This window comes from Erinaceus europaeus, chromosome 22 (assembly GCF_950295315.1).
Source record: "Erinaceus europaeus chromosome 22, mEriEur2.1, whole genome shotgun sequence".
Classification (NCBI taxonomy): Eukaryota; Metazoa; Chordata; class Mammalia; order Eulipotyphla; family Erinaceidae; genus Erinaceus; species Erinaceus europaeus.
In genome coordinates, this window is record NC_080183.1 from 14,110,186 (window position 1) to 14,122,804 (window position 12,619).

Here is a 12,619-nt window from a genome sequence, read left to right on the forward strand (position 1 = left end):
TGTCTGCATTTTAATATAGAACAGGCCTTCGTCAGAATGGACACAGGCTTTACTGAGCCAGAGATGGGACAGTCCGCAAAACTGGCCTTTGTGTCTCTCCGAGCATGCACAGTTACTAACACCTACACTGTTACCCTTAGTGAGTCCAGAGCAGACTTCCAGAAGTGGAAACGCATTGATGCATCTGTCGATAACTTCTAATTTGAGAAACTGTCTACCTAGGACCAATTTTTATTGCTTCTAAATTATCTTGATAGAGGTCAAAATACTTGCTACTTCTGAGCTTACTGCTAATTCTTTTTTCTTATTATTTCTTTATTGTGGGGTTAATGGTTTGCAGTCGACAGTAAAGTACAATAGTTTGTACATGCATAACATTTCTAAAGTTTTTCACATAACAATTCAGCCCCCACTAGGTCCTTCTCTGCCATCATGTTCCAGGACCTGAGGCCTCCCCCACATCCCAGATTACTTTTACTTTGGTGCCATACACCATTACTACTGATTCTTAAATCTTCCTAATGAAATCTTATATCATCTAGACTCTTTTTAGCTTTTTTTTTTTTTTGCCTATGTGCCCTTAAAATAATTTTTAAAAATGTGTATCTTCTTACATTTCTTGAGTTCATATTTAAAATTTCTCCCCATAAGTTTCAAAGACTCTTTATTAAATATTTTTATGATTTTTTATTATCTTAATTTATTTGTTGGATAGACACAACCAGAAATCTAGAGGGAAAGGAGAGATAGAGAGGGCAAGAGACAGACCTGCAGCCCTGCTTTACTCGCAAAGCTTTCCCCCTGCAGGTGGGGACCAGGGGCTCGAACCTGGGTCCTTGTGCATTGTAATGTGGGCAGTCAACCAGTTGCGCCACCAGCTCACCCCTTCAAAGACTCTTGTAAGTTCTGTTTTATGTGGTAGCTTTTAAAAATCATTCTGAATATCAAAGTAATTTGATATCCCCAGTAATCATTTTAAATGCAGAGGCAATTTCTTTTATTATTTATTTATTACTGGATAGAGACAGAGAGAAAGTGAGAGGGGATGGGGGAGAAAGAGAGGGAGAGAGACAGACACCTGAAGCCCAGATTCAACAGTTGTGAAGCTTACCCCCTGCAGGTGGGAGACTGGCTTGAACCTGGGTCCTTGTGCACTGTAATGTATGCTTAATCAGGAGCGCCACCACCTGGCCCCCTCAAGCAAATTATTTAAATGAAAATCTTTCCTTTTCTCAGGCAGAGGATAGATAGCATGATGGTTCTGCAAAGAGACCCTCATGCCTTAGGGCTCCAAAGTCCCAGGTTCAGTCCCCTGCACCACCATAAGCCAGAGCTGAGCAGTGCTCTGGTTAAAAAAAAAAAAAAAAAAATCATCTTAAGCCCACATAGTACAGAAATCTTTCCTTTTCTCCCTAAATTTATAATTCATATTTTTCAACCTTGTTTCCATAGAATTTTTTAATCTCCCCCCCCCCCCCCATTTTCCTTTACTAGTGTACTGCTCAGCTCAGGCCTGGGAACCTGGGGCCTCTGAGCCCTTTGCATAACCATTCTACCTACCAAGTTACTTTTTTATTTGATGCACTGATGGCATGTTAATATTTTGTTTATCATTTCAACCAGAGCACTCCACAGCTCTAGCATATGATGGTGCCTGGGATTGAACATGGGACCAAGGAACGTAGGCACAGAAAAGAATTAGACTATGCCATCTCTCCAGCCCTATATAATTAATTACATGTCAATGCAACATGTTTGTGCATCGATCCCATTAATCTATTAAACTTATCTGAAACATACATATAAATATGAACTGGAATTTTATTTCCTGCAGTTCTAAGTTGTTGTTGTGGCTTTGTTTTTGTTTTTTTCCTAGAGCACTGCTCAGCTCTGGCTTTGGTGGTGCTGAGGATTAAACCGGGGACCTTTGGTGCTTCACGCATGAAAGTGTTTCTGCATGATCTTTATGCTGTCTCCTCAGCCCAATTCTAAGTACTTGAAAATTCTTGATTATTATTAGTCAAAGCTAACCAACTATACATTATTAATCAACAGGACATAAATTTTTGTAAAATGTTACTTTGGTGCCAACTCTTAAGACACAACTTTTAATGAGATGAATGGAATATTCTTTAAAAATTAATAATGTGAAGTGACCAGGAGGTGGAGCAGTGGATAGAGCACCTGAATGCACGTGTGAGGTCCCAGGTTTGATCCCCAGAATCCCATATGCCAGAGTAAGACTCTGATTCTCTCTGTTCCTCTGATTCTCACTAAAAGATAAATCTGTTCTTCAGAATTAATATACCATTGAAGGCAGTTAACATGAATGCTATTTCCATTATTTTAAATGTATGACTGAAAACCTGGTCTACATCATAGACAAGTACTAGGGGATGGGGAGAATTCTTTTTTTTTTATTTTGCCTCCAGGGTTATTGCTGGGGCTCGGTGCCTGCACTACGAATCCGCTGCTGCTGGAGGCCAATTTTTTCCCATTTTGTTGCCCTTGTTATTATTGATGTCATTGCTGCTGTTGTTGTTGTTGTTGTTGTTGTTGGATAGGACAAAGAGAAATGGAGAGAGATGGGGAAGACAGAGGTGGAGAGAAAAATAGACACCTGCAGACCTGCTTCACCATTTGTGAAGTGACACCCCCCGCCCCCGCAGGTGGGGAGCCGGGCGCCTCAAACCGGGATCCTTATGCCGGTCCTTGCGCTTCTCACCACGTGTGCTTAGCCTGCTGTGCTACCTACTACCTGACCCCCAAGAGAATTCTTATTACAAGATCATCTAATTGGTCAAACTTTTGGGGCAGTATGCTGGCTTAGTCAGCCCGGGATGCTCTAACACAGTACTGTAAGCTGAGTGTCTGAAATAGCAGAAATTTCATCTTGAAGACTGGAATCAGTGTATAGCTAAATTCAGTTTCTGCTGTGGGCATACTTCCTGATTCAGAGACAGCTGTCTTCTGGGTTTAATTTTCACATGAACAGTGAGAGAAGCAGCAAGTTCGTTTGGTGCTCGTAGAAGGGGGTGAGTGACATTCAGGAGATATTCCTGATCGTGCCCTCACCTAATCCTAATCGCCTCTCCGTGGCAACACCTCTAATACCATCACAAGGGGGGGGGGGGGGTTTCAGCATCTGAATCTGGGGGAATGCAAAATGTGTCAAAAAGCTGGACAGTCTGTCATTAGAAATTCTTACTGTAGATCTGTCACCTGACAAATTTGGTTAGGGGATCAATCAATAGCTTTGTTGAGAGCTAAGTACTGGATACCAGAAACATGCAAAGGAGGTGTGTTCCTTCCTGATCACTGCAGTCAACTCACTTCTGAGTTTATGGAAGAATATCTAGAAGGGTTTACCATGGTTTAGCAGATGGTTTAGTCATGGGCTGGGGAGACAGCGTAATGGTTATACAAAGAGACTTTTATGCCTGAGGCCCCAAGGTCCCAGGTTTAATCTCCAGCACCACCATAAGCCAGAGTGGGCAGTGCTCTGGTCTGTCTCCTCTTTCTCTCTATCTCTCATTAAAATAAATAAGTAAATAATAAATAAATAAATAAAGGAACTAGTTATACCCCCTGACTTAGCCACATAGAGGTTGGCCTAACTTAAGGCTTGTCCATTTTATGTTGTTAATGCACCGTTCTTGTCAAAGGACTTTTCATGTTAATGCACTTTGGTTCTAATTTTATGAATTGCAGTTTGTAAATGTAGACACTTGATTTCAAAGTCTTGAGTATAGTTGTATCAGTACTTGGGACAACAAGATGAGTGTTCTCAGTTGCCAAAAGATTTATGCTGTGTGATGTAGCTATTGAAGCCTCCTGTTTTTGTCAGACTAGTCAGCCTATTCCAACTCAGTGTCTATATAAAAAAAATCTAACTTCATTTTTTAAATTCAAATAAATTACTTCGTGTTTGACAAATATAAAGATCACATACAAATTGTGTTTTTATGGGCCAGGGTAGACAGCATAATGGTTCTGCAAAAGACTTTCATGCCTGAGGCTCTGAGGTCCCAGGTTCAATTCCCAGCACCACCATAAGCCAGAGCTGAGCAGGGCTCTGGTCTCTCCCTCTCTGTATCTTTCCCGCTCATTAAAATAAATACAGCATCTAAAAATAAGTTTAAAAATTAAAATAATAAATTAAAAAAGGTGTTTTTATGTGACATACTAATAATCAAGATTTAAATAATATTGCTAGCAATCTGATTTTATAAGTTATAAAATAAGAAAAATAATGTGCCCCTTTTATCCATTAATTTTAATGTAATATAATGCACAGTTTACATAAATTCTGATGACTAAAAATTATGACAAAAGGCATAATATCCTATATCCCTATTGGGTTTAGAGGGCTCTCGGGTTGCACTTTTTCTTTTTCCTCCTCTATGGTTATTGCTGATTCCACTGCTCCTGGAGGCCATTTTTCTCATTTTGTTGCCCTTGTTACTCTTGTTGTTATCACTATTATTGTTGTCATTGCTGTTGTCGTTGTTAGATAGGACAGAGAGAAATCGAGAGAGGAGGGAAGACAGAGAGGAGGAAAGAAAGACACCTGCAGACCTGCTTCACTGCCTGTGAAACGACCTCCCTGCAGGTGGGGAGCCGGGGGGCTCAAACCAGGATTCTTACACCGGTCCTTGCACTTTGCACCATGTGCGCTTAATCCACGGCGGTATCGCCAGACCCCTAGGTTGCACTTTTTTTTTTATCCCCTTGTGTTGCCCTTGTGTTTTTTATTGTTGTAGTTATTATTGTTGTTATATAAAGCTATACTTAGCATATCTACACAGCAAATGGAATGTCAGATCAAGAGAATCTAAATCATACCCTAAAACTTCTCAATTAAATTTTTCCAAATTGAGCTGTTAGATTAAAAACATAAAGTTTTCTCATTTAAAAACGTGGCTTTGTTTGTTTGTTTGTTTGTTTTGTCTTTCTTTAGGTAAGAGAAATTTTGTAGTGAAGATTGAGGGGGGAAATTAATTTCCCTAGCATATAACATAGGTAATGATTGATCACTTTTAACTTCTCGAGAAGTGAATGTGGCTTTATCGATCTGTGTTGTAGGATATCCACCTCGCAAAGCGTTTTTATGACATGGCAGCTGAAGCCAGCCCAGACGCTCAAGTACCAGTCTTCCTGGCGCTCTGCAAGTTGGGTGTTGTGTATTTCCTACAGTACATACGGGAGATGAATGTAAGTAGCCCTGACTCTCTGAATTCAGACGGAAGGGATGTGACTGGGAGTCGGGCGGGAGCACAGCAGGTTAAGCTTAGGTGGCACATAGTGCAAGGACCGGCGGAAGGATCCCGGTTTGAGCCCCCGGCTCCCCACCTGCAGGGGAGTCGCTTCGCAGGCGGTGAAGCAGGTCTGCAGGTGTCTGTCTTTCTCTCCCCCTCTCTGTCTTCCCCTCCTCTCTTCATTTCTGTCTTATCTAACAAGGATGACATCAATAACAACAACGATAGGGTGGGGGTATAGCATAATGGTTATGCAAAGAGACTTTCATGTCTGAGGCTCTCAAGTCCCAGGTTCAGTCCCCCACACCGCCATAAGCCAGAGCTGAGCAGTGCTCTGGTTAAAAAAAATTAATAATAATAAGTATAACAACAATGAAAAAACAACAAGGGCAACAAAAGGGAAAATAAATATATTTTTTAAAAGTGATGTCACCTTCTAGGTCTGAAGATTTATTTGTACTTGAAAAAGTGGGGGGGCGGGGGGGTTGGTGGGGAGGAGTCTTCTACAATCGTAGGGTTTCTTCTTCAAGTGGGGGGCCTCCTCAGGTGAAGGAATGAATGCAGCCACAAAGCAGTTGTTTTCAGGAGCATTTGAGTGGTCACCATGACTGAAGCATTCCTCAGCAGCGCAGGTGCTTTCTGAGTGAGGGAGACCGAACTAAATCACGACAGCCTGAAACAGGAGCTCACCTGACTCACTGAGTCACTTTAAGTGACACTTTAAGTCAGAGGGTTGCCTAGTGGCTACTCAGACCTGTCCCTTAAGGTTTTTGTAGGGAATCAGGCAGTAGCACTGCGGGTTAAGCACAGGTGGCGCAAAGCACAAGGACCAGCTCAAGGATCTCGGTTCGAGCCCCCGGCTCCCCACCTGCAGGGGAGTTGCTTCACAGGCAGTGAAGCAAGTCTGCAGGTGTCTGTCTTTCCCTCCACATCTCTGTCTTCCTCTCTTCTCTCCATTTCTCTGTCCTATCCAACAGTGACGACGACATCAATAACAACAATAACTACAACAACGATGAAAAACAAAGGCAACAAAAGGGAAAATAAATAAATATTTAAAAAAAAGAAGAAGAAGGTTTTTGTAGGACGGAGTGAAGAAGTGGAACCTGAGAATCTGGCCAGGGGGCAGATAGCATAATGGTTATGCAGACAGACTCAAAAACAAAAGTAGAACCTGAGAAGCTGGGAGTCGGGCAGTAGCGCAGCTTGTTAAGCGCACGTGGCACAAAGTGCAAGGACCGCCGTAAGGCTCCCGGTTCGAGCCCCCGGTTCCCCAGCTGCAGGGGCGTTGCTTCGCAAGTGGCAAAGCAGGTCTGCAGGTGTCTTTCTCTCCCCCTCTCTGTCTTCCCCTCCTCTCTCCCATTTCTCTCTGTCCTAGCCAACAATGACATTAATAATAACAACAACAATAACTACAACAGCAATGAAAAACAAGGGCAACAAAAGGAAAAATAAGTAATTTTTTTTTTAAGTTTAAAAAAGGAACCTGCCCAGCTGCTTCAGATTCTTCTGACAGTGAAACAGAGGTTAAAAAAAAAAAAAAAAAAGACACCAGAATTTTGTTTTCTAAAAACAGCTTGGTTTATTTAAATAATCCTTCTAGATAGGAGGCTTTTCTCTTTCAAAACTATCAGTCTAAGCTCTCAATACCTCTTGCTTATAGACTGTGATTGAGTAAATGGGCCAGCTGCTGAAGATTTGACCCTTGAAGTCCTGACACCCTGCAGAACGCTGTCTCAGCATTCTGTTGGCAGAGTGGATCCCCCATCTCCCATCTCGCAGTCCACAGATAGGAAGGAATACAACAGCTTTTGTTCCTTTTATCCAAAAAGTTAACAGTGGGGGCCAGACCGTGGCACACCCAGTTGAGCACCCATGTTTTTACCTTGCTCGGGGTTCTGAGTTCAAGGCCCAGACCCACCTGCAAAGGGGGAAGCTTCACAAGTACTGAAGCAGTGCTGCAGGTGTTTTTTTTTCTCTGTCCCATCTCTGCTTTTCCATCTCCTCTCAATGTCTCTATGCTATAAAAAAGAAAAAGGAAATAGCTGCTGGGAACGGTGGCTGGCTCATTGTGCAGGCACCAAGCCCCAACAATAACTGGTGGCAATAAAAATATGTATGTATTTTTTTAGGTTGACAATATAGTAGTCTGCTATTTCTCCCTCAAGACTGTTTTGGTCCCTTGTCTCTCACAGTTTTAGTCAATAATGAGTCATCGACTCCAGCCTGTGATACGGTCATGCAGTGTGCCTTACTAAGTATATTATGCCTTTGTCTTTTTTTTTCCTTTGCCTCCAGGATTATTTCTGGGTCTCAGTGCCTGCACTACAAATCCACTGCTGCTAAAGGCTATTTTTTTTTCCCTTTTGTTGCCCTGTTGTTTATCGTTGTTGTTGTTATTGTTGTTGGTATTGCTGTTGGGTAGGACAGAGAGAAATGGAGAGAGGAGGGGAAGACAGACGGGGAGGGGGGAAGATAGACACCTGCAGACCTGCTTCACCGCTTGTGAAACGACCCCCTGCAGATGGGGAGCTGGGGGCTCGAAACGGGGTCCTTGCGCCTTGTGTGCTTAACCTGCTGTGCTACTGCCTGGCCCCCCCCTCTTTGTCATTTTTGAATATAGAAATATAAAGATAATAGAATGCCCCATGATCTCACCACCTAAATAGTCCATCTAAAAATAAAAACTAAGTATTGATGGTAAAGAAAGGAAGGAAGGAAGAAAAAAGTCCCTCATCAGATCCCATCCCAAGGAACATAGTCAATAACTCTTTATAACTGTCTTCCTGAAAAAATGTAACACCTTAACCTGGAAATGTGTATCATAAAGACCACTTAAGGGTGACCGCATTTAAATCCAAAGAAATACACCCCATCCTTACTTTCTTCATGGATAAGTAGCAGTCAGGAGATAGTAGGAATAAATTCTCTTACATGACACTAAAGTGATTAAAACACAGACTAAAAGCTTAGCTTCTTTACGTTCAACTTGGGGTGTTAAAATATTTTGCTGTTTAGTTAAACCCTGACTAAAAAGCAGTATTCATTCTGCTGTTAAATTGATGACTTTCTGCCACTTCCAGTTGCATGAAAGAAATAGCAGAAAGAAGTAGTAGTTCTGCTGTCATTCAGAACAGAAGTTTCAGGCCAGGAAAGGAGCACAGTGGTTTACACAGCAGACAGTCCTACCTGGGTCACCAGAGGTCCCAGCACCACACCGCCGGTGTTTTGTTTTGTTTTGTTTATTGCCACCAGGCTTGGTACCAGCACTGTGAATCTACCTCTCTCATCAGGGGAAAATAGGGAGAGAGAACGTGAAACACCTGCAGACCTGATTCACCCCTGTAGGTGGGGGCAGGGCCTCAGCCCAGGTCCTTGAGCATGACAACGTGTACTTAACCAGGTACAGCACTGGCCGGCCTCCATGCTCTAGTTTTTTTTAAAGTTCTTTAGATGAGGGTCGGGCGGTAGTGCAGCAGGTTAAGCGCACATGGCACAAAGCGTAAGGACCAGTAAAAAGATCCTTGTTTGAGCCCCCGGCTCCCCACCTGCAGCGGGGGGGGGGGGGGGGGGGAAGCAAGTCTGCAGGTGTCTGTCTTTCTCTCCTTGTCTCTGTCTCCTCCTCCTCTGTCCATTTCTCTCTGTCCTATCCAACAACGAGAGCAATAACAACAACAATAATAACCACAACAATAAAACAGCAAGGGCAACAAAAATGGAAAAAAAAAAAATGGCCTCCAGGAGCAGTGGATTATGGTGCAGGCACCGAGCCCCAGCAATAACCCTAGAAGCAAAAAAAAAGGATAGGTCACTAGTGTGCCAAGATACTGGGTTTCTTCCCAGCCTTATGTTGTCCTCAGTGTCACTTTCAAATATTTTCTTTGAAAAATAGTTGGAAATTAGTGCGTTAAACAGCTGGTGGTCAGAAAACCTGTCAGACCTCTATCTCACTACTAGAATGTAATAACTTGGCCCTGAGAGTTGCCTTACTGGTTAGGGCATATGCCACACCACGCACACAACCCAGGTTCAGGCTCCAAGCACCACACAGGAGCACGAACTTACCAGAGATGCTTTTTCCCTTCTCTGTGTCTAAATACAAATCCCAGTTTGGAAATAGTCATATTGTACATTCACAAGGCCATGACTCCAAAAACCCTACTCAAAGACACTTAAAAACATATTGCAGAGAGGAGATAGATAGCATAATGGTTATACAAAGAGACTGTCATAGCTGAGGCTCCAGAGTCCCAGGTTCAATCGCCACATCACCATAAGCCAGAACTGAGCAGTGCTCTGGGAAATATATATATAATCAAGCTTCTAAAACCATATTGCAGGGGCCAGTGGGTGACTCACCCAGTGGACTGTACACACTGTCAAGTGCGTGAACCCAGGTTCGAGCCCCAGACAACCACGTTGGGAGCACCCGTGAGGGACTGAGGGGAAGCTACACTAGTGGTACAGTGGTGTGGTGTCTCCTGTCTTCCTCTTTCTGTCTCACCCTCTATGCAGAGGAAAGGGGAAAAATAAATAAAAAGTGGCCACCGAGAGTGATGAAGCCATAAAGGCACTAAGCCCCAGTAATAACCCTGGTGGCAAAAACAAACAAACAAACAAAAAAAAAAAAACCTTCCAAATATTCCCCAAACTCAATTAAAACAGTTGTTCTCTATCTTGAATTGGTGGAATTGGTGTTGTAATATTCCTACTGTCTGTTCTGACATTTAAGCGCCCGTAGTGATTTTTATACTCCTCTCCTTAAGATCCGAGATATCTTCAACCAACTTGACATGGACCAGCTCTTGGGACCTGAATGGGACCTTTACCTCATGACGATCATTGCCCTGCTGCTGGGAACAGTGATAGCCTACAGGCAGCGGCAGCACCAAGATATGCCAGTGCCCAGACCCCCGGGACCACGGCCGGCCCCCCCGCCGCAGCAGGAGCAGCCGCCAGAACAGCAACCAGCGCAGTAACAGCCGCCAGATCAGCCTTGGCCAGTGACAGCGAAGGACATGACTTGCTGAGGACACTCGCGTTGGAGTTCGGACGTCTCGGACCAGGGGCCACCTCAAGAGGCATGGGAGGCATTGAATTCCAAAAGCTGCTTAGAATCTGATGATGCCTTTATTTTCAGGGATAAGTAACTCTTAACCTAAACTGAGTTGAATGTTTTTTTCAGTGCCGAGTGGAATTAACAACCCTCAGAGGCTTTCCTTGCCCCTCCTCCCCCACCCCCTGGACACATGAGACACTCAGCATCTGCTAGATCCTGGGGTTCTGTGGTCATTCTCTCAGTGTGCATACACCCTCTGTCAGCCATCTTTAAGGTCTTGTGCAACAACACTAAAAACTGTAATGGAAAAAAAAGAAGAAGAAGAAAACCTGGTTAATTTTAATGTTGACATATTTGAAGGCCAAAAAATAGCATTTGCCATTTAAGTTAAAAAAAAAAAAAAGTCTTCAAAGTGTTTCAGAACTGCAGACAGAAACTCACCAGTCCACATACGAGCAAGTATACATCTTCAGCATACTTGTCATTTTTAAAGAGAAGGGTGGGAGGTTTCTTACTGGTGATGGTCATGCTTTTTATCATTTCTGTCTTTCACGGACTCAAAGGTATTGTTAAAAAATTTCACATGAGCCTTCTTTGAAATGGACTGTATAGGAGAGTGCGAACTGACTCCCTGAGCTAACATGTGAATCTGCCTCACATCTCAACGTTACGTGCTTGCTTGAGTGCATAGAGCCTTGATCCAGAAGCCAGAGGATGGACGGAATGGGAGAAAGGAGACAGCCGAATTAATTAATGGACTGTAGGTCTGGGTATCAGGAACATAGATAGACTTTCCCAAAAGCTGAAGCATTTTTTCCCAGCATGTATTTTACTTTGCATTTCTGTTGCAAAAGAACAGAGCCACCCTGATGAATTCCAGAAATACAAAATACCACTGCCAAATAAGGCGTGCGGTAACTACCATGGCCATACTACAGCTCGGAGAATCAAATATGCATTAAACTCAGTGGTTGAAGAAAGCCAAAACCTGTTTATACTATTCCTTCCCATGCAGGCAGAGTTTTCTTCCTGCACTTTGTTACTTCCAGCAGAAAGTCAACTACACCCTTAGTATTAGCACCCTGCCAACCTCTCACTGTTCCCGTTAGGAAAACCAGTGCTATTAGTCTTCAGAAATATCTGGTTCAGTAGTACAGAAAGCAGCAGCAACAGCAACACATTCAAAAAGAAGAAGAATTGCACATACCATACAAACAAAACCGTAGCTGAATCTCTCTTTCTTTTCATTGATCCAGTCTGACACTTGACTCGTGTCTGAGCAGCCCCCCTGTGTCCACTCAACCTCAGCCTGTTTCTAGAGATCTTGACACACACTTTTCCCATAACCCCACATCTGCCAGGAAACAAAGAGCTTGCTACCTGTAGAGTTGTGAGGCTCTGGTTTGTCACGTTGGAGTTGTATTTGGATCTAGACTGAATGAGTTGATAACATGAAGGCTTCATGTGTGAAGTGTGTGTGTGTTCCCTATGGTAAATCCCATAAGCAAACTTTCCTCCCAGCTACTCGCTTAGAGGTCAGAGTGTGAGCTGTCCTTACGAAAGCACCTCTGAAAGGTGGTGGAGTCGACCCTCCAAAGCATAGTGCCACTGTAGGCAGCCATTGCACGGACCGAGTTTGTGTGATCTCTGACACTGAGAGGCTTGAGAGCAATTGGTACAGTGTGACCGGGTTTTCATCACGGCCTCATCTCCCTTTCCTCCCCTACTTGATTCCCAATGAATTTTCAGTCTACTTAAAAGTTTAAAAAACCCTATAAGGTGACAAAATTTCTATTTTTTTCTTTCCCTCTACCATCCAACTGGTTTATCTCTTCAGTGCCTTTTTTTTTTTTTTCCCTCAAGACAGTGCTCACCACCTAACACTAGATGGGGAAACAGCCTTGTTCTCCATACCTGGACTCTTCAACTGGCTCGCCACTTGGCATGGGCCTACTAACATTAATACTCCAGACAGCCTTCTCTTGGCTTTTGCACCCCCTGTCTTATCCTGGGTCAGTTGCTACGAGACATTCGAATGGCATCTATAAGTTCCTGTGGCTTCAAAAGTATGTCTCAGAATACTTTGCTCCTTTTTTTTTTTTTTTCTGATGGTTCATGGGATATGATACCTAGGCAAACTAGGGTTGGTGTTTTTCCTAAAAATAGTGCTCAATACTTAACCTAATCAAATGGCATCCATTTGAATACGGAGGCAGTTTAACTAAAGCTAGTTAATGTCAGTGACATTAAACCAACTCCAGGACTCGGGAGTTTTAATGTTAGCATTTAGTTAATAGACAAG

At 43.1% G+C, this 12,619-nt stretch overlaps 1 protein-coding gene across 2 annotated transcripts in view; it reads left to right on the forward strand.

The window, feature by feature from the left end:
* SEL1L (SEL1L adaptor subunit of SYVN1 ubiquitin ligase) overlaps positions 1 to 11,538 on the forward strand; it is a 54,876-nt gene extending 43,338 nt beyond the window's left edge. The window contains exons 20-21 of one of the 2 annotated variants that reach the window (XM_007519243.3): positions 5,086 to 5,214; positions 10,025 to 11,538. In XM_007519243.3, the coding sequence (XP_007519305.2) occupies positions 5,086 to 5,214; positions 10,025 to 10,237 (342 nt within the window). In that variant the 3' untranslated portion in view covers positions 10,238 to 11,538. The remainder of the gene's footprint in view (positions 1 to 5,085; positions 5,215 to 10,024) is intronic. The other variant, XM_060181265.1, reaches the window with a different exon arrangement.
* Positions 11,539 to 12,619: the final 1,081 nt, after the last annotated feature.